Below are 27,673 nucleotides of genomic sequence, written 5' to 3'. Positions count from 1 at the left end.
TCAGGAGGGAAGCACCCACGGCAGTGTTTCTGGCAGGAAGGCACACACAACATGATTTTTTTGTTGATAAAAATACTTTGGGAGGCTGAGGCAGGCAGATCACCTGAGGTCAGGGGTTCAAGAACAGCCTGGCCAACATGATGAAACCCCGTCTCTACTAAAAATACAAAATTAGCCAGGCATGGTGGCACGTGCCTATAATCCCAGCTACATGGGAGGCTGAGGCAGGAGAATTGCTTGAACCCAGGAGGCGGAGGTTGCAGTGTGCCGAGATCATGCCACTGCACTCCAGCCTGGGCAAAAAGAGTGAAACTCCATCTCAAAAAAAAAAAAAAAATACTTTGGTTGTTATATGGGCCAAAACCAGTTTTGACCAAGATATGGCCCCTCCCTTGGAATAGTGTGTGTCGTATGGCACCAGCCATGGGAGCCTCCTGCAGGGACACAGCCCAGAGCTGCCCTTCATCGTGCCACAGTTCTGTTCACCAGAGTGAATCCACTCACGTCCCATGCATCAGAAAACCCCCATCAGCCACTCCCAGCTACTCTGGCGGGACCAATGCAGAAAAGGAATGCGCTCTCCCTGTCAAGTTGTTCTTCCCATTCCATCCCTTGGGAGGGTGTGCAGGACAGAAAGTGTCTGACCTTCTCAATCCAGTGAGCATTTGCTGAGCTGGCCTCCCAGGAAATGTTTGGGAATTGGGCCTCCTAATCAGACAACAAGCCGTCGGGGCAACCTCGTGCCCTCGTGCCGGTGTCTGCTCCCACCAAGGGCCCCGCCTGTGCAACCTGGTGACACTGTCCTCTCCTGCAGGTGGTATGGATCACAGCCACCATGCCATACGTGGTCCTCACTGCCTTGCTCCTGCGTGGGGTCACCCTCCCTGGAGCTATAGACGGCATCAGAGCATACCTGAGCGTTGACTTCTACCGGCTCTGCGAGGCATCTGTGAGTACAATCCGCTCACTGCTTCGCAGTCCACAGGGGCTCTGGCATTCCCAGGTTTCCATATTCATTGCCTGCCAGGGCTGAGATGTGTCAGAGTTGCAGACACCACGGTTCTTTCCTCAGGAAGCCAAATCCCAGGTACCTGTGATACAGTATGAGTCATCTAAATCAAATGACATCAAAAACTCCATCTAGACTCAGGCTGCAGATTTGGTGAGCAAAAGAAGAAATAATTCAGGGTTAAAATATTTGGAGAAAGCCTCCCAGAGAGAGGAGACTTAGCTGGGCCATGGGGGATGGGTCCCTTGTCCAGAAAGGGAGTAGAAGGGGCTGCATCATTCCTGGCAAACAGGCCCAGAAACAGAAGCAGCTGTTGGTGGAAGGCTGGCATGACAAAAATGGCAGCTCCCTTGGGGCATCATTGGAAATCAGGTGGACTAAGTAGGGGAGGTGGAAGGCCCCAAAGCCACCCAGGGACGTCCATGTTGCTGTGAGAGGACGACGTGGCAAGAGGGGAAGGGCCATCTCAGCTGGGGTGTGAGGCAGGAGGCCATTGAGAGGTGCTGCCCTATGTGGGTGGGCGGGTGGAGCCAGGTCTGGGGGTCATGAGGCAAGTGTAAACCCAAGGCAGAAGTGGGAAGGAAGGGGAGAAGGGATGGGCGGACATGGCTGCAAGCCTCCCAGGAAGCCCAGGGAGGCAGCAGCTGACAGGTGCAGTGAGAGAAGGCACCTGGACATGGCACCTATGAGCCTGCAAAGCAGCTGGGTGGGGGTGGAAGTGTGTCTGCAGCACTGAAGGGGAAGCCCTGTGGAGACAGGAGCCATGGGTGCAGCAGGCGTGTGGCCCACAGGAGCCAAGGAAGAGAGAGGAGGACAACCAGGGCAGCAAAATCAGCTGTGGCTGGGGACCCGCAAGTGCAGAGCTGGAGCCGGACAAACCATGAAGTCAGCAGGGTGTCAGGGCCCCAGAAAGGCCAAAATGAAGCCAAGGGGTGTGTTTGCAGGACCATGGCATGTTATATATAGAATCAAAGAAAAATACCACAAGGACAACGTAGAGCCTAGTGCTCCAGCCAGGAAGAATAGGCAGCCCCAGGAGGAGGCAAAACAAACACCAGTGCATGTGAAAAGACGCTCATTGGAGAACAAATTACAAAGATCAGATGTCAAAAATTAGGTGGAGAGAGTGAATAGATTGGATGGATGGATGGATGGATGGATGGATGGATGCTAGGTAGGTAGGTGGATAGGATGGATGGATGATAGGTAGGTAGATAGAATGGATAGATAGGATGGGTGGATGGAAGCCTGGCTGGCTGGCTGGCTGGATGGATAATGGATGGGTGGATGGAGGAATGGATGATAGGTAGGTAGCTGGATAGTATGGATGGATGGATAATGGATGGGTGGATGGAGGAATGGATGATAGGTAGGTAGCTGGATAGTATGGATGGATGGATAATGGATGGGTGGATGGAGGAATGGATGATAGGTAGGTGGATAGTATGGATGGATGGATAATGGATGGGTGGATGGAGGAATGGATGATAGGTAGGTAGCTGGATAGTATGGATGGATGGATGATGGATGAATGGATGGATGGATAGATGGATGATGCATGGGTGAATGGGTGGATGAAAGATAGGTAGCTAGATAGGATGGATGGATGGATATGGATGGATGATGCATGGGTGGATGGATGATGGGTGGATTGCTGGATGATGGATGGATGGGTGGATGGATGAATGATAGGTAGGTAGCTGGATAGCATGGATGGATGGATGGATGGATGATGAATGGATGATGAATGGATGATGGATGGGTGAATGATAGGTAGGTAGCTAGATAGGATGGACGGATGGATAATGTATGGATGACGGATGGGTGGATGGATGATGGGTGGATTGCTGGATGATGGATGGATGGGTGGATGGATGAATGATAGGTAGCTGGACAGCATGGATGGATGGATGGATGGATGATGGATGGGATGGATGGATGGATGGATGGATGATGGATGGGTGGGTGGGTGGATGGATGGATGGATGGGTGGATGGATGGATGGATGATGGGTGGATTGGTGGATGATGGACAGATGGGTAGATGGATGAATTATAGGTAGCTGGATAGCATGGATGGATGGATCGATGATGGATGGGTGGATGGATGGATGGATGGGTGGATGGATGATAGGTAGGTAGATAGGATGGATATACAATAGGATGGATGGAGATAGATACATACACACACATGTACTTCATATATTCATAGATGATAGATGGTTGATAGATTATAGAGATGACAGATAGATGATAGATTGGTGATGGATTGATAGATGACAGTGATAGATGATAGCTAGATGATTGATTGATAGATAATAGATGATGGATTGATGTATAGTGGAGAGAAATCAGGAAAGAAATGGAAGGAAAGGACAATTGCAGGTCCTGGAGTGAAAGTGCATGAGGTGAGACCCAGGGAGGCAGCCATGGGCACTGGCTCTGGGGTGACACTGGGAAGAGGCCTGAGCTGCACACACAGCTCAGGGTGAGGAGGAGGCAGGCGCTCCCCTGTGACACCTGATCCAGCCTGCAGCTACCTGGCCAGGCAGGTGGCTGATGACCAGCATGGGAGCCACATCAGGGTATGAGCCTCTCCACCCACTGCCCACCCAGCCACTCTCGGCTTGGCTCCTCCCCTCATGCTGAGACACTGGCCACCTGCACAGCCCTGACTGCGGGGACCGGCTGTCTGCCTCCAAACACACTGTCCCAGGAACTGGGGTGGCCTTGAGGCTCTGACATGCTGCCCAAAGGACAGAGGGCCCCGCCCCCTCTGCAGCACCCAGTTCCCTTGCTCAGTCAAGCTCAGGCAAGCTTGACTTGGGACCTGGGATGCCCCGAGACCCACCTGGCCTCCCCAGCAGGAGCATCTGGTGTCTCTGCCTCAGCATCCTGGCCCACAGACCTGTACCATGGGCTCCAGGGACTTGCAGGAACAGCCCTAACTGACCAGTCCCTCAGATGCCTCCAAGGGGGGTTGGCTGCTCCTTCTTCCCCATCCAAGGCCCAGGGATGGCCAAGGGGGGCATCTGAGTCACTGAATGGTCTCTGCAGTGCCCTCACCTTAGCAGGTTGTGGCTGACTTTTTAAAATACCACAATGGTCCAGTCGTGGACCCACCCACCTTTCCTTTCACATCCAGAGTTGTAGGTGCCATCCACTCAGTTGGGCAGGCACAGCACCAGCATCTAAGCTGCAGGTGGGCTCCTGGCCATGCCCAGGTGCCGCTGTGCACCTGTACTGCTCATGTTGTGGGAAAGATGCAAAGCAGGCATTGCTGGTGTGCATCCAATCAGGACACCATTGTCATGTAGTGTGTGGATGAGTCCATGCCTTTCTGAGGGTTATCAGGGCGCCGCCATCATGCAGCGTGTGGATGATCCATGCTGTTCTGAGGGTTATCAGGGTGCCGCCATCATGTAGCCTGGGGATGAGTTTATGTTGTTCTGAGGGTTATCAGGGCGCCACCATCATGCAGCTTGTGGATGATCCATGATGTTCTGAGGGTTATCAGGAAGCCGCCATCATGTAGCCTGTGGTTGAGTATGTGCCGTTCTGAGCATTATCAGGACGTCACCATCATGTAGTGTGTGGATGAGTTTATGCTGTTCTGAGGGTTTCAGGGCACTGCCATCATGCAGCAGGGTGCACATGGGATGGGGGGACACACTCAGGGGGTTGTGAAGCCGGACCCTGATCAAGGGAAGATGGAGACCCCGCTAGGGCTGGTGTGAGTGTGGATGAGTCCATGCTGTTCTAAGGGTTATCAGGGTGCCGTGGTCATGTTGTGTGTGGATGAGTTCATGACTTTCTGAGGGTTGTCAGGGTGCTGCCATCATGTTGTGTGTGGATGAGTCCATGTTGCTCTGAGGGTTATCAGGGCGCCGTCGTCATGTCATGTGTGGATAAGTTCATGACTTTCTGAGGGTTATCAGGGCATCGCCATTATGCAGCATGTGGATGAGTCCGTGCTGTCCCCAGGGTTATCATGGCTCCACAATCATGTCGTGTGTGGATGAGTCCGTGCTGTTCCGAGGGTTATTAGGACGCTGCGGTCATGTCGTGTGTGGATGAGTCCGTGCTGTTCTGAGGGCTATGGAGCAGGGCACCTCTGATCCTGTGGAATCGCTGCCCTGATACTCCATGGGGAATCCCAGATCAATGAACACAGACAGCCCCCTGCTTCTGAGGCTCTTCCAGGCCGCTGGCCCGGGAGGGTTCACTTCCTGAGGCTGCGTCTTCCACCAGTCGTCTGCTGCCATTTGCTTCTTGAGGATGGTGTTGAGTTTAGAGGCCTCAGCGTGGGGCTGGGACGGGAAGGGCGCTCGGGTCCTTTGCCCATGGCCTGCGTTCTCCTGGGACAGCCTCTCACCGCCCTCTGGCTCTGCAGGTTTGGATCGATGCGGCCACCCAGGTGTGCTTCTCCCTGGGCGTGGGGTTCGGGGTGCTGATTGCCTTCTCCAGCTACAACAAGTTCACCAACAACTGCTACAGGTGAGCGCCTAGCAGGGTCAGGCAGGGGCCTCATCAGTACTGGGGAGAAATTGACTTCCAGAAATAGTGTGTCCCTGGATGAAAACAGGGCGGATGCACTGAACCCGCAAACCTGTGAGCTGTGTGGCCTTTCAGACAGAAGCGACGGCAAGGCAGCTCCCAACACGATTTTGATTTCAACTTTAAAGAAGGCACTGAAGCCCGTGGGTGCGTCGCCTCCTGGGAGGGACCTGCCTAGGTTTGACCTGCCGCCAGATTCCCCATTGAGGGCCCCGAGTGGCAAGGCCAGCCCCTCCCTCCACAAGGACACACCCTTCTCCCTCACACCAGCCCCAGGGGGTCTCTGTCCTCCCTCGCTCAGGGTCTAGCTTCGCAACCCCCTGAGTGTGTCCCCCCATCCCATGTGCACCCCGTGTTACCGGCAGGCACCTGAAGCCCCGTGCCGGACCGCAAATCCTCCTAAAAACAGAAACAAAATTTTATCCAGGATCTGCTTTCTTTGACCTTTATGGACTTGTGCTTACTTTCTTTCACATCATGAGGATAGAAACACGGTATAAATACAAGGACAGTGTGTGCAGCAGAATGGCCAGACCACAGGCAGGCTCCCCTGAGCGTGGGCGCTGGAAGGCAGGTCCCAAGGCAGCCCCTGCCCACAGCCCACCTGCGTCCACCTGGGTCCAGGTGCTCTGCAGATGAAGTGTGTGGTCCTTCCACCCCAGTGACAGGCCACACAGGAACCCAGGAGGAGGACGCTGGTGCCCTGACCGACCCCAGGACCCTCCCTCTTCCTCCTTCGCTTGCCTCCAGCCCTCTGGTTGCTCAGCCCTCAGAGTGGGGCCCCCAGGCCCGCAGCACCAGCGCCCTTGGGAGTTCACGGGAAACGCAGCCCCTGAGACGCCATGAGACCCGCCCAGTCAGGATCTGCATCTTAGCGAGGTCCCCGGGAGGTGTGTGCTCCTAGAGGTTCTGGAAGATCTGCCCTGGGTGAGGTGTCCACAGCAAGACTCGCGGGGCACAGGGGTGGCCGTCTCTTCTGCCCACCCTGAGCCTTGATGGCTGAGCCTTGAGCAGCTCAGCCAGGGGACCAAGGTGGCCTAAGGACAGCTCTGCCAGGCTGCTAAGGAGCTGGCCGTGCTCACTGGGAAAAGTGGCCCCTCCAAAGACCTCCCGCCCCCTTCCCCAGACACAGTAAATTAAGAATAATGACTGGAAAATTGCAGCTGCTGCAGCTCAGCTGGTTCCTGAGACGGCGTGTCTTGTTCTTACAGGGACGCGATTGTCACCACCTCCATCAACTCCCTGACGAGCTTCTCCTCCGGCTTCGTCGTCTTCTCCTTCCTGGGGTACATGGCACAGAAGCACAGTGTGCCCATCGCGGACGTGGCCAAGGACGGTGAGCCCCTCCTGCTGCACCTGGGCCTGCTCCATGTAGCACCAGCGCCGAGCTCTCAGCAAAGCCTTTTTCCTTGTGAAAGAGGAAGGAGACGCACGGGCCCTGAGCGACATCAGTGAGAGTTGCTGCCTCACTCTTGAAGGATGGCGGTACACATCCCAGTACAGACCTGCCCGCCACCCAGCACCTTCCCTGCCCTGCCCCTCCAGGGCCCCCCACCCTGGGCCTTCCCTGCCCTGCCCCTCCCGGGCCCCCCACCCTGGGCCTTCCCTGCCCTGCCCCTCCCGGGCCCCCCACGCTGGGCCTTCCCTGCCCTGCCCCTCCCGGGCCCTCCACCCTGGGCTGGGGAACCTCAAGCCCAAATGCAGCTGAGCAGCGCAGTTGGTGCCTCGGTCCCTTGGCTGCTCCCTGCAGATGCCACATGAGGCTGCCCCACCAGGGTCTGGCCTGGATGTTGTCACTGAGGGCCCTCTAGATGTTTGCTTGCCACGTGGTGTGGGAACATGCAGCTCAGGGAAGGGGAGGAATGAGCTGTTCCAGCAACACCTGGAGGCAGGCTGGGATGCCGCTATGTCAGCTTGGCCACAGAGCAGCTGGGAGATCCCTGAGGCCTCCAGCACAGGGTGTCCCTGCCTGCTCCCCAGGCCGACGCATGATGCTGAGTGTCCCTGCACGCCTGGAGTTGTCTCCGAGAGGGTGGGGAGGGGTCCAGGGCTCGGGCAGGCACAGGTGAGTGGTGGGGGGAGGCCTCTGCCGCAGCAAGGGTACCAGGCAGGATGGAGCCAGCAGGACGGGCATGGATGCAGGGGCTGAGAGTGGACCCAGGCACTTGGGGCCACTTGCCCGGCTCTGGTGCTTGCAGTGGAAAGCTGTGGCGTTGGCAGCCCTAACTTGGGCCAACAGAGAGCTCCAGGGAGTCCCGAGGCTTCTCGGTCTCTGTCAGCCAGCAGAGCCCCCGCCCGCCTCCAGCCTGCTCTGCCATATAGATGTGGAGGACGCCCTTTCCCTCCAGACACGGGCCTGGGTTGGGTGGGCTCCCATCCTGCGTCCCCATCCTTGCTTCCTCTGGACTGTCTTCTCCGGCGGTGGGGTGGGGGTGCTACATTCGTGAGGAATGATTGTGCTCAGAAAAGCCCCTGTCCCATGTGGGTGTTGTTGCTGACTGATCTCTGCCTGGATGTTGGGGCTCAGTGAGGGCGGGGAGCAACACGCACCAAGCGGGGGCAGCCTTGACCCCATCTGAGTCTCACAGAGTGGGGCACTAGGACCCTCGCACCGCAGGTAGGAACGGGCTCTGAGAGCTGAAAGGGCCCCTCCATGCTTGCAACAGAAAGCCGGGTTGGAGCTGGAGCCGCAGCTCAGAGGTGGGCCTCCTAAGCCCGTGTTCTTTCCTCTAGGAAAAAAAATTCAGTCAAAGCGGGAGAAAGGGAACATCATGCAAATAAATGCAGAGCAGTGAAATTTACTCGATGCCACATTTATGCATTTCCTTCATTCTTTTTGCCCTTTATTATGATAACTAGCATAGTTTGCAAAAACATCTATTAACCCCTGAAAATAAAGTTGAGTGTCTTCTGTGCATTTCATGACAAGCAAAGTAAATGTCATTTACAGTCTTAATTCTCGAGAAAATAGGGTGAAATGTTAACTCGGGTACAGAAACGAAGGCAAGGGTGTTGACATTACGTTCCCCGAGCTGATGAATATCTTCCCAGGCTCCTGGCTGGTACCATCTAAGCCCCGGAACATCTCAGGCGAGCCTGCTTCCCCCACCCCACGTGGAGGCTGTCCCCATCCACCAGGGTATCTGGGAGCTGCAAGAGCCCAGGTCTGACCCCACTGCTTGGCTGACAGTGAGGCCCCTGAAAGACCTTTAGGAACAGCCCCTGGCTCTGGCCTTTGATTAATTAAAAGGCCAGGTGCAGGCCTATTCCTGCAGGCTAGGGCCAGACACGTGCCTGCTGAGGACAGGGGATTCTGTTGCAGGCAGATTGTGCAAGATTGGGCTCGGGAGACGGTGCCAGCTAGTGGAGGATGCAAGGCTTCTGAAATGGCCAAAGGTCAATTGCCTATGAGACTGGTTTTTACTTTGGGATCATCGGAGACCAAATTGCGTTGACTTTTGGTCGCGTGCCTGCCACACTCTCATCCCCTCCACCTCCGTCCGAGTCTGCCTGCTGGTAGCAGGAAGCACGTGTCACTTCCCGAGAGAGCTGTGCGGGGACATCTCCTCCGCCTTGGCCATGCCGCCCTCGGCCTGGCATGCCCCTCGCTTGCAGGGATAGCAAGGTAGCAGGTTTATCTCTTGTCTTCGAAGCCACCATCTGGGCCCCTGTATCCGTCAGGATGTGCTGCTCCTCTGAGCCCTCAGGGCCCCAGCTGACAGGAGCCCATCTCAATGTGGCCAGCGGGACCCCGCGGCAGGGGAGGTGGTGAAGGAGCCATACACTCCTCTACCAAGCTTCACTGGCAGGGACCCGCTCATTGTGTGTTCACAGCGCATTGGCCAAGTGCAGCCACGACTGATCTTATGGGAGGGTGGGAGGACCTCAGCTTCCTCATGTGCCTGGAAGGCGGAGGTCAGGAACGCATCCCTAATGTTTTGCTAATTTTAGAAATTAGGCTACTAAATAGTGTGGACGTGTGTGATTTGTGTGTGTTTGTGTGTGTGTGTTTGTGCATGCACGTGTATGGGTCTGTGTGTGTGTGCATGTGGACGTGTTCTTGCATGTATGAGTTTGAATGCACAAATGAGTATTCATACATGTGTGTGCATGTGTCTGTGTGTGTATATTACATGATATGTGCAGGAAAAGCTAACTAGAAGGACATTAGCAGGTGTCCCTGGGATGAAGGGCAGGACCAGCCTGGAAACCCCTCCTGCCCTCTCCTTGTTTCTGCCCCTTCCTTCCCCCAGCACCCCCATAGCCCGCGAGGACACAGGTAATTTGGAGGAGCCCCATTGCTGGGTGGTGGGCATGAACCAAAGCCCTCCGATCGGTTCTGGGTTTCCGCTTTCCTGAGTCCCAGGCCAGGGTCTGCTGGACGTTCAGGAGGGGGGCTTTTCAGCAGGGCTGCACCAACCCGAGTCTCTACAGGCCTGGGGCAGGCCGTGTTGGCCTCTCGGGGCGGGGTGGGGCAGGGTGGGTGGGAGAGCACAGCGTGGGCTCTGTGGCAAGCAGGGCGGGTTCTGTTTCAGGGCCGGGGCTGATCTTCATCATCTACCCGGAGGCCATCGCCACGCTCCCGCTGTCCTCGGCCTGGGCCGTGGTCTTCTTCATCATGCTGCTCACCCTGGGTATCGACAGCGCCGTGAGTAACCTGCGCCGCCTGGCCCTGTCCTCGCACTTGGGTTCCTTCCACCCGAGGGGGCCCTGCCCTCCCAGGGCCAGGCAAGATCCCTGGGCTCACGGACGGCCCCCGGACCTCCTATGCTTGACTTAGGCGAGCCCCACGATTATTTGGGGGACCTTTCTTGGGGCTGGGGTGAGTGGTGACTGGAGTTTACCTTTCCCTTTATCCCCCTACTCTGGGGTACCCGTGTGCCCTGCCCTGAGCCACCTACAGATCCTGGACATGTGCACACACATGCACACACACACAAATGCATGCACACACACACATGAACACACACACACACAAACACGCATGCACACCACGCACGTGCATGCATGCACTCATGTATGCACACCCACACACATGCACACACACATGCATGCACTCATGCATGCACACACACATACACGCACACACATGCACACATACATGCATGCACGTGCAGCAGGGCCCCAGCCACCAAAGACTTGGCTCAGGACACCGGAGTGGTGGGGCCTTGGAGGGCACAGAGCAGGTCCTTCATATCTCGTGGCTTTCCCTGGAACCCTCGGCTACCCCATGAGGAATGAGGAGGGTAACAGAAGTTCCTGGCACCCACCAATCCCAGGCCTGGCCCTGAATGCTTTGTGTGTGGCCCCTGCACCTCCAGCTGCTGGAGGTGGCGGGTTCAGCCCTCGATCGGTCCTGGGCCTGCTGGACTTTCTCAGGCTCCTTCTTCCCTGTCAGCTGTTTGGGACCGAAGAACTCAGAATCCCTTGCCTTATAAACGCTGGTCATGCACCCGGCCCCCACTCATATCCTATCCAGCTCTGCCACGGCTCTTGGGTTGACCACGGGCCTCGTGTTCCTGACATGAGAGCATGAAGGGGGGTCTGGACTGAGCAAGGTGAAGAAGGTCACTAAGCAGGAGTCAGGTGCCTGGATGGCGTCCCACAGGAGGATGCTGGGAGTCGGGAGGCTCCATCGGGAAGGCTTAGCCAATGACAAGGCCAGGTGCAGCCGAAAGCTTTGTGTGGGGGGCGCATCTTGCTCAGGAAAATCTGGCCGAGCTGAACCCGTGCAGCAGCAGTGGACGGGGTGGCATTGTTTTAGCCACGCTGCATCTTACCCGCCCAGAGACGTCGAAGAGGCTGCAAACTCCCTACCGTGGATACAGTGGTCCCTCTGGGTCCTCTCTCCTGCGGTTGTGCCGCCACAGAAGCCCTCGCCAACAGCTGTCCTCACTACCCGGCGTCCTGCACCCTGGACGGCCGTGCGGCCCCTGTTCCGTGTCCATCCCCGGGTGTGTGTCCACTGGGTGACAAGTAGATCTTGGCCCAGGCTGCGGTCAGGAGCGCCGCCAGCCTGCAGCCCGACCCTGTGCTCTGTGTGCAGATGGGCGGTATGGAGTCAGTGATCACCGGGCTCATCGATGAGTTCCAGCTGCTGCACAGACACCGTGAGCTCTTCACGCTCTTCATCGTCCTGGCGACCTTCCTTCTCTCCCTGTTCTGCGTCACCAACGTACGTACCATCGCCAGCTTCGCCTTCTCCTGGTCATGTCTCCTTAGCACGTGGCACGGGGTGCCCTGGCTGGGACTGTCAGGCCAGACAGAACCGCAGCACCCAGGAAGCTGCATCCCCACCCACCCCAGAAGATGACTCGTAGCAGTGCACAGGGTAACTAACTGCACATCCAGAGCTTGGTCCCAGAGTCACTTCAGCACCTGGACAGCTCCCCCAGAAGCACCCCAGGCTGAAGCTGCCTCCTTCTAGGGTTTGGGGCCTGGGGGACTCTGGAGGTATGGTGGCAGAGCCTATCTATGTGGGAGGGGGCGCCCAGGCCACTCCCTCTCCAAGGGAGGCACTGCCAAGTTCCACATTCAGTTGCTTCCATTTCTAATTGCACATGAAGCCCTAGGAAGGGAAAGGAGAGGTCATTTTTATTTTTATTTTTTGTAATAGACATGGCCCTAAGAAGCTGCATGTGGGTGGAATTTTAGGGACTCAAACCAGAGTTTGCAGTGAGTGAAACAATCTGTGTGCACAGTGAGTCCCCAGGCTGGTTTACCTTTGGGGAAAGCCCTTCTGCAGGTCCACAGGCTCCCCTCTCTTCCAGGGTGGCATCTACGTCTTCACGCTCCTGGACCATTTTGCAGCCGGCACGTCCATCCTCTTTGGAGTGCTCATCGAAGCCATCGGAGTGGCCTGGTTCTACGGTGAGTCCGGGGGGAGGCAGTCAAGCCGGCGCCCTCTTATTTGGTGGCTGTGCCGCTCCCCTTCTCACAAAGCCGCCGTGAGGAAACACCTTTCAGCCGCAGGACGCCTGGGTTGTGGTCATCGCAGCTCCGCAAAGGGGAGAGGCTTGGCACTGGTCCCTTTGATGGGATCAGTGAGGTGCTTAGCTTGGATGGGAGCCAGAAGACGCACTCTGTGGTCAGAGGTGTTCACAGCGGCTGGGCGTCTTCTGCCTCCTCCACGCTGGAGGCACCGGTGAGCCCATCCCACACAGGGGGACACAATCAGATCCATGCTGGGGTTTCAGCAGGGATGTGACATGGTGCATTCAAAGATGCCATCATCGCCTTCCCTGCTGACCAGAGCTCCAGAGCAGTCGGGGCCTGATGATCAGCGGGCGGCCGTTGAACGGGTTGCAGCTCCCGACCCATCGTGCTGCCCCAGCTGTGTACTGGGACGTCCACCAGTGGTTTAAACAGCAACAGAAAACCCAGCCCAGAGCCAGGGCTCTCCTTTCCCCGCGTGCTGACCTGGCCAGCTCACCTCGACTCCCCTCAGTTCTCTCTTCTGTAAAATGGGCCGGAGTGCCAGCTCCACTTACCTGGCCAGGTCACTTCCAGGGAGGTGGCGAGGCCGAACCGGGGCATCTCGCCATAAATGTGTGGGCCAGGCGTGGTGACTCACACCTGTAATCCCAGCACTTTGGGAGGCCGAGGCGGGCAGATCCCACGAGGTCAAGAGATCAAGACCGTCCTGGCCAACATGGTGAAACCCCATCTCTACAAAAAAAAAAAAAAAAAAAAGAAAAAAAAAATTAGGCAGGCGTGGTGGCACGAGGCTATAATCCCAGCTACTCAGGAGGCTGTAGCTTTTCTGAAGACACTGACGGTATACTTATGACGGGATATGATTCAGCTTGAACCCGGAAGGCGGAGGTAGCAGTGATCCGAGATTGCGCCACTGCACCCCAGCCTGGGCAACAGAGTAAGACTCCGTCTCAAACAAGAAAAAAAAATGTGTGGATCTGGCTGAAAGCTGATGTCTGTGGTGCTGCATGAGCCCCGGTTTTGGAGGACGCCCAGCTCACCTGCAAACAAGGGGGTCATTTTCTCTGCCTCAGAGCCATGGAATTTATAGCCAGATAAACGTCCTGGCTTTGAGACAAAGAGGACAAATAGCTCCTATTCTGAGAACACTGTTTCGAGTGTTGCTCTACAGAAAAGGGAAATATCAACCTCGCTGTACTTTCACGGGTGTCTGGAATCCGTACTTTGTCTATTGCTCTCATTGTCATCTTCCCTGAACAAAACAGAGACCTTCACAGAGGAAGGGAGAAAGTGCCTTGAATGGCCATGGCCTCTGGAAGCACGGGAGACGGGGCGAAGCTGGCCCTGGCCACCTGCGCCTCAGAAGACCGAGATCTGTGTTATTTTTCCAAAGAGAAATCCACGCCCCTCTCATCTAAATGAAACAAAACCTGTGCTCTAACAAGATGTGCCGGAATACGCCGGGCTTCCAGCACGCTGCGGTCCTGTAGGTCTTGGAGCTGATGACTCCTGCTCCGGCAGGGGCCCTGGGACCTGCTGGTGGGAGGCAGGGTCTGGGGGCTGAGGGGCCTTGGGGACGCCCCCCTTGGCTGCTTCTGGCCTCACCTCTCTGCATCCCCGTTGCCTCCCACGTCCATCTCTCATGTCCAGAGCTCAGATGCTGGGTGGGTGTGGAGAGGGGATTCTGTGTGGGGGCTTCTTTCTGACGGGACACAGGACAACCGCAAGACTAGACCAAATCTAAGCAGATCAGCTGCGGTCACACGAGTCACAGACCAGGCCAGATGTGGGGGGAGAAATCACTCTTAAGGTCTTAGGGTCAGTTCCTAGAAGAAGTTAGATAATACCATAAACACAAATATGCATTTCTAAGGCGGACTGCTGGTACTTGCTTTTGGTAAAGCAAGTAAAAAAATGTTTACTATCTTTCTAGAAATAGCTTTTCTGAAGACACGGTGACAGCATACTTATGACGGAATATGATTCGGCCTTAAAACAAAAGGGAATGCTGACGTGGGCCTCAGGGACACTCTACAGGGAGTAAACCAGTTGCAGAGGCCCCGCGCTGTGTGACTCCACTGATGGGAGGTTCCCACAGGAGTCACATTCATTGAGACAAAAAGCATATGATGCCGGGGCCTGGTGGGGGTTGGGGGTCGGGAGGAGTTGGCATTTCATGGGGGCAGAACTTCGTTCTGGAAGATGGAGTTCTGAAGATGGACAGTGGTGACGGTTACACAGTATGTGAATGTATTAATACATTATGAACTCTATGCGTAAAAATGGCTAAAATGGTAAGTTTTATGTTATGTGTATTTTACCACAATCTTTTTAAGTGAACAAGAAGTACCAGTAACAGAGGGAGACAGGGAGAGCCATAGGACGGGGAGGAGGACCCGAGGGGCTGCTGCCGGGGTGCGGGGAGCACTCGCCAGGGTGCAGCTCTTCCTGGTGCATCTCCAGGGTGGAGCAGGCACGTGGGCCCCCACCCGTCAGTGAGGCACCCAGTGGGCTGGGGTTTGGCCTGGCCCCCTCTGCAGGAGGCTGGGTACAGCCAGAGCCTGGGGCCGGTAGGTGGGGCCCTTGGGAGTCAGCGAGGACCCCCACACGTGTCCAGCATCAGGGGAATGCGCTGCCCTGATGGGCGCTGATGCCGCCTCTTCTCCCCTCAGGTGTCGGGCAGTTCAGTGACGACATCCAGCAGATGACTGGGCAGCGGCCCAGCCTGTACTGGCGGCTGTGCTGGAAGCTGGTCAGCCCCTGCTTTCTCCTGGTAAGGGACCTCGGGCCACCTGCCCCTCCCCCATCTGCCCACTGTCCCCACTCTGGCACCTGCCCTGAGGTCCAGCATCTGCATGTGGGTTGTTGCTTGAGCACATTGAGTGCACAGGAGGCTGGGGGCAGGGCCTGGGGTGGGCCCCTAAAGGCTGCTTTGAGACTGAGGTCACCGTGGCTGGAGTCAGGGGCCTCAGGACTCGGCCCAGAAGGACAGGCTGATCCCTGAACTCATCTATAGTCTCCTGAAGGTGCCTTCCACCCTCCCCTCTAGACCCACCGAAAAACCCTCACGTGGTCTTGGACCTCTGTCACGGTTCCTTGTGAGTCCTGCACTTGGGCCACGCCTCTGTGTTGGGAGGGGAAGCTGGAGGTGGGTCGGGCTGTCCACTCACCTCTGCCTGTGAGGATCTAGGTCGAAGTTAGAGCTTCCAGGGCAGCGGGGACAAAGGATGCCGAGTGCTGGATGAGAGTAGCAGGGGCCTCGGCCCCGTCCCATTGCTCACGCAGGCCTCCCTCTGGCTCAGCAGCATCACTGCGTCCAGTAGGCACTTGCTTCTGTCATCCGCCACCGAGTCAGGGCCCACCGGGCAAGGCCAAAGGACACCCGTGTTTGTAGAGTTTTGTTGGAAGGTGGCCGCGCGCATTCATTAGGGATTGCCCTGCAGTGCTTCCTCCGCTGACCCACAGAGGCCTGGAGGCTCACAAAGCAGAGCTGTGCCGCCTGGTCTGGGCAGGAGACCTAAAAGCTGTCCAGGTCTGAGCAGAGTGTCCCGTGAGCTGCTCACGTAGAGAAGCACCTCCCGAGTCCAGCAGGCACGAGGCGGGGCCTGGAACAGGGCAGGGGACTCAGGCCGCACCCTCTCGTGGACCAAGGGCTGGTCCCGGGGTCAGCAGGGCCCACGTGCATGGAGACCCCTCGTCACCTGCACACAGCAGGTGGGACAGCCTCGTAGTTGCAAGCAGAGGGGTTCCAGGGTACAGGAAAGAGATGATAGACAGGCCCTCTCCCGGAGGAACTCGACATAGTGTGAGAGCTCCAGGCCGCGTGCTGTGACTGCACGTAAGTGTTCCAAGTCCAGTTAACTGCGCCTGCAGAGGCTCCCGTTGAAGGCTCCTGGATTCACGGGGCAGCCTTTTAATAGCACACAGACTACACGGCTGTTCGGAGGGGAAAGTGAGGAAGCCCTCCCGGAAAGTCAGCCTCCTGCCCACCTCCCGCTCTCCCCTGCCTTTAGTTGAAACTGAGCTGTTTTGCATGAGGACATCGGCTCCCCTTGAGGGGGTGTCTCCTCTTAACACCCAGAGGGCTGACCTCGATCTTAGGAGATAAAATGTTCTACTGATCTTAGACTAAATCTTCGAACTTCATGCAGAAACACACTTCGTAGACTTTTAGATAAACCTACAAACTATACGAAACAGGACTTCATTTTGCCAACTTGAGAGAAACATGACAATTTCATTGCTCTGTGTCATTTTATATTTAATATTACAGTGCAATTCCTATGACGTTTTGATTTGAGCAGAAAAATAATGTCTGTGTTATCACCTGTTTCTTCAGGCTGTGGTGTAGTCCCCTGCCCTCTGGCGTGTGCTAACCTCTGGTTGTAAGGGGTGTACACGCCCCAGACTTGTTCAGATGACTCTGTGGCAGATGACGCCGCAGCACTGCTAAAGGGAAATTATGCCTGAGCAAAGGCAACTTCCATGGGCAGACTGTGCCCTGGGGAGGCATAGTCGTTTCTAAGAAAAGTGGTATCTAGCGAGAAGCTGAGCAATACCGGAAAGCACATGACAGCAATACCTACATGTCAGATATGCAAGACCGACATGTCCAGGGACGCACGCGTGGTTCTTTAAAGCATGCTCAGGGCTCTCTGTGCAGCCAAGGCAGCCGCCCCTGATCCCAGATGCTGCAGGACACTGGCTTTGCTCGCCAAAGGGCTGCTCACCCTGGCTCTGGTCACGTGACAGACACAACCTCAGCCCCCATCCCAGTCCTCCGCTACCCGGCTCCAAACCTACAGGTGGCCCGAAGTAGCGTGTGAAGAAGATGCTGAGACTGGCATGAGACACGCGTCCAACATGCTTTTCAGGTGGAAGGCTTGGATGTTTTAACTTTTCTGAAATTGAGGAAAAGTGGATAATTTGGAAAAAAATGCCTTTTAAGCTACATCATAAACCATATCTATCAGAGCTTCCCTTGTCTCCTTGGGAAGGACCCAGGTACACAGGACACCTAAGTAGGTGTGCAGTACACATGTGGGTGCACAGAACACATTGAGGTGTGAGGTGCATATGTAGGCACGTGGAGGATCTTTTTAGATGGTGGTGCATGTTTGTGGAGTGGATGAACAAATGCATAAGCTGCCTCAGGAGAAGCCTCCGGAGAGTGGGAAGCTGCCCCTCCAAGTGGCATCCACCCCACCCTCTGTTACCTTTGTGGTGGTGGTTCTGAGACAGGTCTGTGACTTTATCAGATTTGCTTCTAGAATGAGTAGAGATACGGAGCTCAGATGGCCCTAGGGTGGTCCTGCATGGGTCACAGTTGTGTCTTCAGGCCATGGATGATCATAGATTCAGTGTATTTGGAGGTGGTCAGTTTTGTTTTTGTTGTGATTTCAAGCAAGGAATAGAACAAGGTGGGATAGAACAGGAAGGGATGGGATGGGATGAGATGGGATGGGATGGAATAGAGCAGGATGTGATGTAACAGAACAGGATGGGATGGGATGGGAGGGGAGGGGAGGAGAGGTGATGGAACAGGATGGGAGGGGAGGGGAGGGGACGGAACAGGATGGGAGGGGAGGGAGGAGAGGTGATGGAACAGTATGGGATGGGACAGAACACGATGGGATGGGATGGGAGGGGAGGGGAGGAGAGGGGATCGAACAGGATGGGATGGGAGGGGAAGGGAGGGGAGGGGATGGAACACGATGGGATGGGAGGGGAGGGGAGGAGAGGTGATGGAACAGGATGGGATGGGGGGGGAGGTGATAGAACAGGATGGGAGGGGAGGGGAGGGGAGGGGAGAGAACAGGATAGGACAGGACAGGCTAGATCAAGCTTCAGGAGGACATGACTTGCCCGGGATGCCCAGCTGCCATGTCTGCAGGCCTGGCTGAGGTCTGCACGTGCACAGCTATGGGGGCTGAGAGACCCTCTGCCATGAAGTGCCTGCCCCATCCCTGCTTTGTCCTGGCACCACCGGCTGAGAGCTGCCTGACCTCCGTATCTGCTGGTTTCAGTTCGTGGTTGTGGTCAGCATCGTGACCTTCAGGCCCCCCCACTACGGGGCCTACATCTTCCCCGACTGGGCCAATGCGCTGGGCTGGGTCATCGCCACATCCTCCATGGCCATGGTGCCCATCTATGCGGCCTACAAGTTCTGCAGCCTGCCTGGGTCCTTTCGAGAGGTGGGTATTTGGATGGGGCGCCTTCACCTGAGTGTGAGGCCACCAGAAAGGCTCCATGGGTGTCCACGGCCCCAGTCCTCACCTGCCTGGGTCATCTGTGACCAAGAGGATGATACTGGAGGTGGCCACCACAACAGTGTGTGTGTGTGTGTCTGTGTGTGTCCACCTGCACACCTGGGCCCATGGGTGTGCGTCCATATGTGTATTCGTGTGTGTGTCTTTATGTATGTCCACGTGTCTGTCTGTGTCTACGTATGCATGTGTCTGTGTGTGCATGTGCCTGTGTGTACGTCCACTGTATCTCTGTGTCTGTATGTGCTGTCTGCGTGTGCACGTCTGTGCTCACATGCGTGTCCAAGTGTTTGTGTGTACTGAGTGCATGCATGCCTACACACTATGGTATGTGGTGGGGCGGGGGGACACAGCAGCCATCTGAGGACAGTAGAATCAGGGGTGACCTAGGCCCCCCCAGGGCTGAGCCCAACGTTGGCTGAACAGGGGCAGCTGGAGCCCCAGGAAGCTTTGCCGAGTGACTGCCACACATCTCCTTTCCTCTGCTTGGTTTTGCCACCTTTGCGTAGAAGAAAGGCAGGTGGACCAATCACAGCGCCCTGTTTAACACCTTGGCTCTGTGGTTCCCGGAAGAAACAAGGACACTCCCTCCTTGGAAGAGGGTCGCCCTCACCTGAGATCCCACCACTGGGAACTCCTGAAAGCTGCTTCCTCAGATCCCAGCCTTTCTCAGAAAGAACTCGCTTGACCCTGGGCAGCAAAACCCCAGAGCAGCACCAGCTGTGTTCAAGGATTCCACCTTAGGGCCACACGGTGCCCCCTGGGCTCAGACAGGTGCTCCCAGGCTGGCACTGAGCCAGTCTCTCCAGCAGCCTGGCCAGGCCAGGGCCCAGTGCAGGCAAAGCACAGTGTGTGGCTGGGGTCTTCTGTGGAGCGGGAGGGGCTCTGGGGCTGCCATGGCCCCAGGAAAGCTGATGGCACTGTGCTGTGGACAGTCCTTCTCAGACCCCCACGGGCTGACCTGCCAGGACCCAGCGCAGGGGAAGAGCAGGCAGCCGGGCAGTCCCTGCAGGGAGAGAGCTCCTCTGGGAGGCTGCATGGACTTGGGAGGCAGGGCCCAGGTCAGCACAGAGCTGGAGGATGCCTGCAATCCAGCAGGCCTAAATAGCCAGTGCCCTTACCCCTCGCACGGCCAAACTCTCAACGTAAGCCAAGTAAAACCTCAGCAGCTGAGCCAGGTACGAGTGGAATTGTGGTGATGACGTGGGGTGGGGCCACACACAGAGGTCCCTGCGAGAGGTCACCTGGCCTCAGAGATCCAGACACAGGCATCCAGGCCCCCGAGTGTGAGCTCCTGAAGATGCCGCCTGCTCTGGGAGGACTTGGTGCCGTCCAGCCCCAGGAGCTGCCGCCGCAGGCAGTGGAAGGAAGGCAGGCTCAGCGTTCACTCTCCCAGGAGCTGCAGGTGACAAAAAGCAAGTGCTCCTGGAACATGTCAGCTGCAGGTGGCCCCGAGGCAGCCCACCTGGGTGTGGGCACGTTCTTCCTCAGAGCCCAGCACACGTGGTAACTTAGAGACAAGAGCCGTCTCCAGGACCACGTTTTATTTCAAGCGAGGGCTCAAACGCTGATGTTCTGCTCTGCGCTAGACTTTAAGGGGACCGTCAGGATGTCGGCTTCGGGCCTGACTGGCTGTCTGGTCGGTGTGGGCACTGGCAGTGTAAGTCAGTGGTGGGCGCTGGTGATATGGATGCCGGCGGGTGGGCATTGGCAGGTGAGGAGGGCGGGTGGTGAGGGTGCTGGCAGGTGAGGGTCCTGGCAGTGTGTCAGTGGTGGGTGCTGGCGGTGGGTGCTGGTCTGCACTGGCCCCTGCACTCTTCTTCTCTTTCAGAAACTGGCCTACGCCATTGCGCCCGAGAAGGACCGCGAGCTGGTGGACAGAGGGGAGGTGCGCCAGTTCACGGTGAGGTCGTGGTCCCTGCTGGGCCTCTCTCGGGAATTCAGAATGATCCCAAGCTCAGTGTTCTTAGCTCCCAGAGGGCTCTGAGGCTGGTGTAGACAAGGCTGGTGTAGATGGTGCTCATTTACTCAGCCAGCATGAGCTCTATGAGGACAGGCAGCCAGCGGTGGCAGGTGACAGTGGAGAGGTGCGCCTGGGACGGGGGGGCGCATGACGCGGGGGCCCCGGGAGGTGCCTCTGCACAGACGCCTGAGGAAAGCATGGTCCCTGCAAAGACCTGGGCATGTTCCAGACCACGGGAGCAGTGCCCTGCGGGGCCAGCTGAGCCAGCTTAAGGACCAGCAAGGGACCCGCCCACCTCATGGGGGCACAAGGGACAGTGCCAGGAGGGAAGGCCTGGGCCTGGCCATGGGGAGCCACAGGGAGCCCTGGAGGGGCTTGGAGAGGCCTGGGAGCCTGGGGCTGGCTTCGAGTGAGAGGATGGTCATGCCAAGTGTTTCCTGCACCCTGGGAGCCATCCAAGTGTGTGCGCACATGTTCATGACATGCCGTGGAGCAGGTGCATTCCCAGGGGCACACAGTAAACACCTGACGTGTTTTTACTCCCACAACCCTAAGAGGCAGCCTGCCACTCTGTCTACACAAGGATCCCTGAGGCCCCAGAATGTGCCCAAGATCACAGAGTTGGCCGGCAGGAGAGGAGCCTGGGCTGTGCCCTGGGCCTGTGGCACTGTCGTCCTCTACCCCAGAGTGGCCTCAGCCCCGACCTGATTCCAGACACTAACGTCAGCCTAATGCCGACAGCAGAGTCCAAGGCACAGCAAAAGGGAGAGAAGGCCGTAGTGTGGAGGGCACTGCGGCCCCACCTTGGACCTGCCTCTTCCCTCTGGCCACCTCTCTGTGGCTCATTCTCGTAAACATCCTTCCAACAGGGTTCTCATGAGCTCACGCCTGAGGAGCCCAGCATGGACCTGCACATGGGGCAGGAGCAAGGATGCAGGCAGAGGAAGGGGGCTCTGTGTGCCTGGGAGGTGGGTGGTGACGTCAGGCAGAACAAGATGCTGAGCAGGGAACAGGCCGGGAGGCAATGGGGAGAAGCTGCCTCTGAGCACACATCTGCACAGCTTGTTCCTCCTCCCTGCGAGTCAGGTTCCGGTGTGGGCTCTGCCTCCCTCCACTGGCACCTTTTCCTCTGTCCTCCCAGTGACTTGCCTGCTCCAAACACAGGAGGAGCGTCCAGGCATCCCATCCCATGCATCCAGGGGACGCCAGCCCCTCCCCACTGGGCCTCCGGTCCTGCTCCACCAGAGCCTCTCTCCTCTGAGAGTCCTATATCTGGGGGTCTTACACTTCGTGTAGGATCTTGCTAGTCTTCTCAAATATCCAACTGTGACTTCGTGTGAGATTCTTGCTGTGCTTCCTGTCGCATTAATCTCAGCTCCTGTATTTATCATTTCTTCCTCTGCTTTTCTTGGATCTACTCTGTTGTAGTTTTGCTAACTTTTTAATTTGGACTTTAGGTTGTTAATTTGCATCCTTCGATCTTTTCTAATGTAAGCACTCAAGGCTATGAATTTCCCTTAAAATACTCCATGTGCTGCGTTCCACATTTTTTTTACATAGTATTTATCTTTTAGTTCTAAGTATATTTTAATTTCCATTGTGACTTTGTCAACTCATAACTTGCTTAAAAGTCTGTTTTTAAATTGCCAAATATATGGGGATGTTTTACTCATCTTTTTGTTTTTAATTTCCAAATTAATTTCATTGTTCTCAAACACATATGATACCTATTATTTAAAATGTATTGAGACTTCCTTAGGGCCTTGTACCTGATCAACTTTGATAAACATCGCACATCTTTTAGATGAATGTGCTATTCTCTAATTGTCAATACACAGTTCTGCTTCTGTCCATTTGAGTAGGCTTATATATCATGTTACCCACATTGCACATTGTCTACACTTTGTCAACTTTAGGGCTGCTTGACCATGAGTAATTGAGAGATGCCTGTGGCATATTCTTCCTCGATGGCATATTTGTTTGCTGTTCCCCTCAGTTCTATCTCTCTGTAGTCTGAGGCTGTTTTCTGAGGTTGATCCATGTCTAGAATGATCATCTCTTCCTGGTGACATGAACCCATCTTCACTCCCTAATGATGCTTTTGGTCTTAAAGTCTGACTTGTCTGGGACAAATATAGTTGCACCAGGTGTCCTTTGAGTTTGCCTGAAATACCTTTCGCAATCTGTTAACTTTCAACTTTGCAGTAATCTTAAGATTTAAGTGTCTTTTGCAAACCCAGCATACACCTAGAATTTTTTACGCTGACAATTGGACAGGTTAATCCATTTACATTTGTTGTGATTATTGATATATTTGAACTTGATTCTACTATCTTTCTATTCCATTTGTCCCATTTTTAGTGTTTTTCTCCTTTATTGCCTTTTTATAGATTGATTTTTCTTGGTTCACTCATTTTTATTATTCCATTTATTTCTCTCTACTTGCTTAGAACTTACATACTTTATTCTTTTTTTTTTTTTTTTTTTTTTTTTTTTTTTTTTTTGAGATGGAGTCTTCTTCTGTTACCCAGGCTGGAGTGCAGTGGTGTGATCTCTGCTCACTGCAACTCCACCTCCCAGGTTCAAGCAATTGTCCTGCCTCAGCCTCTCAAGTGGCTGGGATTACAGGTGCCCACCACCACACCTGGATAATTTTTGTGTTTTTAGTAGAGACAGGGTTTGACCATGTTGGCCAGGCTGGTCTCGAGCTCCCGACCTCAAGTGATCTGCCCACCACTGCCTCCCAGAGTGCTGGGATTACAGCCCTGAGCCACTGTGCCCAGGCTTATTCTGTTCTTTTAATAGCTACTCTTGAGGTTGTACCATACATATTTCACTCAAACTCTACAGATAAACCATATTTTAACCCCATCCCATTACAAGGACTTAAATCTTCCTCCTACTGATGAACATGCTATGATTGTTCAAATCCATTTCTCTCTTTTTAACCCACAAATTAGACACTGTTATTATTTTGTATGGACTCACCGTGTTCCTTGGCCTAATGTGCATGCTTGGGGTTTGTTGGTTCCCATACTTTCGTTATAGACTTCTTTTATTCTAGGACCATTTTCTTGCTTTTCAAAAAGCATCCTTCAGACATTCCTTTGAGGAGGTCTCTTGCTAACCTCCCTCACTATTGGTGTCTGGGAACGTCTTTATGTTGTTCTCATTCACAAAAGCACTGTTGTGGGCTCAGGGCTCTAGGCTGACAGGGACTATCTGCGTTTTGGAGGCAGCAGTGTTCCATGGCTGTGCTGAGACGTGTGGCCTGTGAGCCTGCTCTGTGGTGTCCTCACCCCTGCACTCGGCCGAGTTTTTTCTGCTTTCCATGTCGTGGGTTCACTGTGGAGTGTCGGGACCTGGGTTTCTTTTCCTTTTTTTTTTTTTGAGACGGAGTCTCGCTTTGTCGTCCAGGCTGGAGTGCAGTGGCGTGATCTCGGCTCACTGCAAGCTCCGCCTTCCGGGTTTGCACCATTCTCCTGCCTCAGCCTCCCGAGTAGCTGGGACTACAGGCGCCCACCACCACTAATTTGGTTTCTTTTTATTTTTCCTCTCTGGATATGTCGTGTGGCCAGATCTGTGGATTCACAAATCTTGTCATTCTGTGAATTTTGCGGCCACACATTGAAAGATTGCCTTCTGCCTTTCTGTGTTTTCCGTTATGAGGCTCTGCTGTGTCCACTTGGCCTCGGGTCCTCCAGGTCTCTTATCTCACTTAGATTTTGTTTTCATTTGAATCTTAGGTGCACAGTTGAGTAACGCATCTTATCATTAACCCACATGTCGCCATTTTTAAATTATTAATTTGTCACCGTGACAAACAGACCCTTGTGAGCCCACAGCAGGAAAACTAGACACTGTGGAAACTGCCTGCCCCTCACCCATTCTGCATCTGCGTCTAGCTTGATCTTTCCCTTGCTCTTCTTACAATTTCATTTGTTGCATCTCTAGATATTTTTAGCTTCCTAAAAACTGTATTATTTGGCTTCAGCATTTGGTGTAGCCCTAACCAACCCCTACTGAAGCAAGACCTTGTGCACACTCCATGCAAATCCCCGAGAATCGTGACATTTTCCTGGCTGGGGGAACAGGCACCGTGCCCAGCCCTGTGTGGGCATCAGAGGTGGTTCCCTCTGGTCCTGTCGGCGTTTCTCTCCCCAGCCTCCTCATACACAGTGGGATGTGCTCAGCTGAACCCTCAGTGGCGGTCCTGGGCCATTGTCCCGGGTCTTCTCTCTGTGTGGCCACCTCGTCTCTGGTGCTCTGGCCTGCAAACTGCAGCCACCTCCGTTGCCCTCGCTCTCCTTTCCAGCCTGTCAGCTCAGGGAGTCCACCAGGCTGCACCCTCCCTGTGCTGCAATCTAGAAACTCCCTCGAGGCAGCGAGCAGGGTGGCAGGGGGCCTCCTTGTTGGCTTCCCTCAGGCACCACTGACCCTTACGGTCTGGTGTCCACCGTCTGGAAGGTCATCGGCACGTGTGTTTTATTTGGGGGTTGTTTCGGACAGCAGGGTAAATTCGGTCCCTATTATTCCGTCTAGGTCAGAAATGTCTGTGTCCATAGCTACGCTTCACCTACCGTGACTGGTCCCTGACCGTCTGTCATGTGAACAAACCACAGCTAAGCTATGGACGCTCCGCCTCCCACTGCCCTGCCCCTGGTCTTCATCCCAGCCGTTCTCTTTCTGCTTCATCTCTGGAAGCTGCATGTGCTCTGCTGCTTCTTGTGAAATTCTCATCACTGTGATGTGCTTGTGTCACTTTTCCGAGAGTCCCCCATGTGGCTGTCCTGGAATCTGTTGCAACAGCTCTGGTCCTTTGGGGTCAAATTGAGGTCTGGTTTCTGGGGACTCACTTAGAGTGCACTGCTGTCTTCTGTTTCTAGTCTTTACTTTACATTTATGGCTTGATCTTAATCTGTGGGATTCTGGGAGCCCCCAAGCACACCTCCCTCCAGAGGGGACCTTCTGCTTCTGTCAGCGGGCAGGACAGAGAACTGCTTCACCCCGGGGGTACAGGGCTCACAGCTGGAGTCCCAAGCTTGGCTCCTTCATCGCTGACCTGAAGTGGGGCTGCCACCCAGAGCCTCTGCTCTAGGGCTCTGGCCACTGGGCCACCCCTGGCTGTCGGTCCTGGCCGGGCTCCCTGCCCCCAGCTTCCTTCACTGAGCCCCGAGCTGCACCCGGATGCTGCCTGTGCTGGCATCAGCTGTGGCTGCTCCAGGCCCCCGGTAGACCCCTGGCCTGCAGTGCGATCCCACCCAGGCCGAGGAGGTCCCTGCATGCTCTCAGTGGAGTGGCCGGTGGAGCCTGTGGTGTGGCCAGTAGTAGCTTCAGTGGATTTCCATGACCGGCATGGTTTTGTCAGAAGCAAGCCCCACGTGAAACCTGTTTGGAATGTTTCTGAAGCACACTCTTTGCCATTTACTGCTATCGAGGGGCTTTTACGCTCACAAACAGGCTGAACTAACAGCTGCATAATAGCAGGCAATGACATTTGCTGGTGGTCTAAATAGCTGCTCTTATCTGTCTCATCAGTCCCCGAGCAGTCAGTACACGCTGCTCTTGGACCCGCGCAGGTCGCAGAGAGCAAGACGGAGCTGCAGAGGTAGCGTGTCACTTGGATGGAGCATCTGAGGCCCCCAGGAAGGTGGGGGGACGTGGGGGAGAGGTGACATCACCACGTCACACCCAAGTCACTGGGGTACAATCTGGAACCAGCCCCGGATTGAGGGTGCCCGGCATCTCTCAGACTCAGCGGCTGATCAATATGCCCCAGAGGCCACCATGGCCACCACAGCAACCTCAGTCTCACAGCTTTTTAAAAAATCAAGTAATAATTGATTTGTAGAAGTTTGAGTGAGGCATCGGATCCCTGGCACCTGTCAAGGGTGTGTTGGTCCAGGCCCCCCATGAGCCTCCCCCTCTCCCAGGGCACATGGCCGGGAGGCTGCAAACTGTCTGCTCACTGCCTTCAGCTGCTCTTAGCCACCTTCAGCTGCTCTTAAATGGGGCATCGCCCCAGGGTTTCTGACTAAACCTGTTTTCTTTCCAGCTCCGCCACTGGCTCAAGGTGTAGAGGGGGCAGAGACGAAGACCCTGGGAAGTCATCCTGCAATGGGAGAGACACGAACAAACCAAGGAAATCTAAGTTTCGAGAGAAAGGAGGGCAACTTCTACTCTTCAACCTCTACTGAAAACACAAACAACAAAGCAGAAGACTCCTCTCTTCTGACTGTTTACATCTTTCCGTGCCGGGAGCGCACCTCGCCGTGTCTTGTGTTGCTGTAATAACGACGTAGATCTGTGCAGTGAGGTCCACCCCATTCTCGTCCCCGCAGGGCAAAAAAATGTCTAACTTCATGCTGTCTGTGTGAGGCTGGCTCCCTCCTTCCCTGCTCCCTGCTCCCGGCTCCGAGGCTGCCCCAGGGGCACTGTGTTCTCAGGTGGGGATCACGATCCTTGTAGACGCACCTGCTGAGAATCCCTGTGCTCACAGTAGCTTCCTAGACCATTTACTCTGCCCATATTAAAAAGCCAAGTGTCCCGCCTGGTTTAGCTGTGCAGAAGGTGAAATGGAGGAAACCACAAGTTCATGCAAAGTCCTTTCCCGATGCATGGCTCCCAGCAGAGGCTGTAAATTGAGCGTTCAGTTGACACATTGCACACACAGTCTGTTCAGAGGCATTGGAGGACAGGGGTCCTGGTATGTCTCACCAGGAAATTCTGTTTATGTTCTTGTAGCAGAGAGAAATAAAACTCCTTGAAACCAGCTCAGGCTACTGCCACTCAGGCAGCCTGTGGGTCCTTGCGGTGTAAGGAAAGGCCTGACAGGAGCGTGTACTACCCCAGGACGCATGCAGGGCCCCCGCAGGAGCGTGTACTACCCCAGGACGCATGCAAGGCCCCCGCAGGAGCGTGTACTACCCCAGGACGCATGCAG

The 27,673-nt window shown here is 55.3% G+C and overlaps 1 protein-coding gene across 1 annotated transcript in view; it reads left to right on the top strand.

Moving 5' to 3' along the window:
- SLC6A3 (solute carrier family 6 member 3) overlaps positions 1 to 27,673 on the top strand; it is a 50,549-nt gene extending 22,876 nt beyond the window's left edge. The window contains exons 6-15 of the mRNA XM_030813775.1: positions 815 to 949; positions 5,402 to 5,505; positions 6,777 to 6,901; positions 10,101 to 10,213; positions 11,612 to 11,740; positions 12,336 to 12,435; positions 15,174 to 15,274; positions 18,528 to 18,695; positions 20,599 to 20,670; positions 26,786 to 27,673. Of these exons, the coding sequence (XP_030669635.1) occupies positions 815 to 949; positions 5,402 to 5,505; positions 6,777 to 6,901; positions 10,101 to 10,213; positions 11,612 to 11,740; positions 12,336 to 12,435; positions 15,174 to 15,274; positions 18,528 to 18,695; positions 20,599 to 20,670; positions 26,786 to 26,809 (1,071 nt within the window). The 3' untranslated portion in view covers positions 26,810 to 27,673. The remainder of the gene's footprint in view (positions 1 to 814; positions 950 to 5,401; positions 5,506 to 6,776; positions 6,902 to 10,100; positions 10,214 to 11,611; positions 11,741 to 12,335; positions 12,436 to 15,173; positions 15,275 to 18,527; positions 18,696 to 20,598; positions 20,671 to 26,785) is intronic.

The sequence above is a fragment of the Nomascus leucogenys genome, chromosome 6 (assembly GCF_006542625.1).
Source record: "Nomascus leucogenys isolate Asia chromosome 6, Asia_NLE_v1, whole genome shotgun sequence".
NCBI classification, from domain to species: domain Eukaryota; kingdom Metazoa; phylum Chordata; class Mammalia; order Primates; family Hylobatidae; genus Nomascus; species Nomascus leucogenys.
Note: the sequence above shows the minus strand (reverse complement) of the source record. Positions and strands in the feature narration are given on the sequence as shown.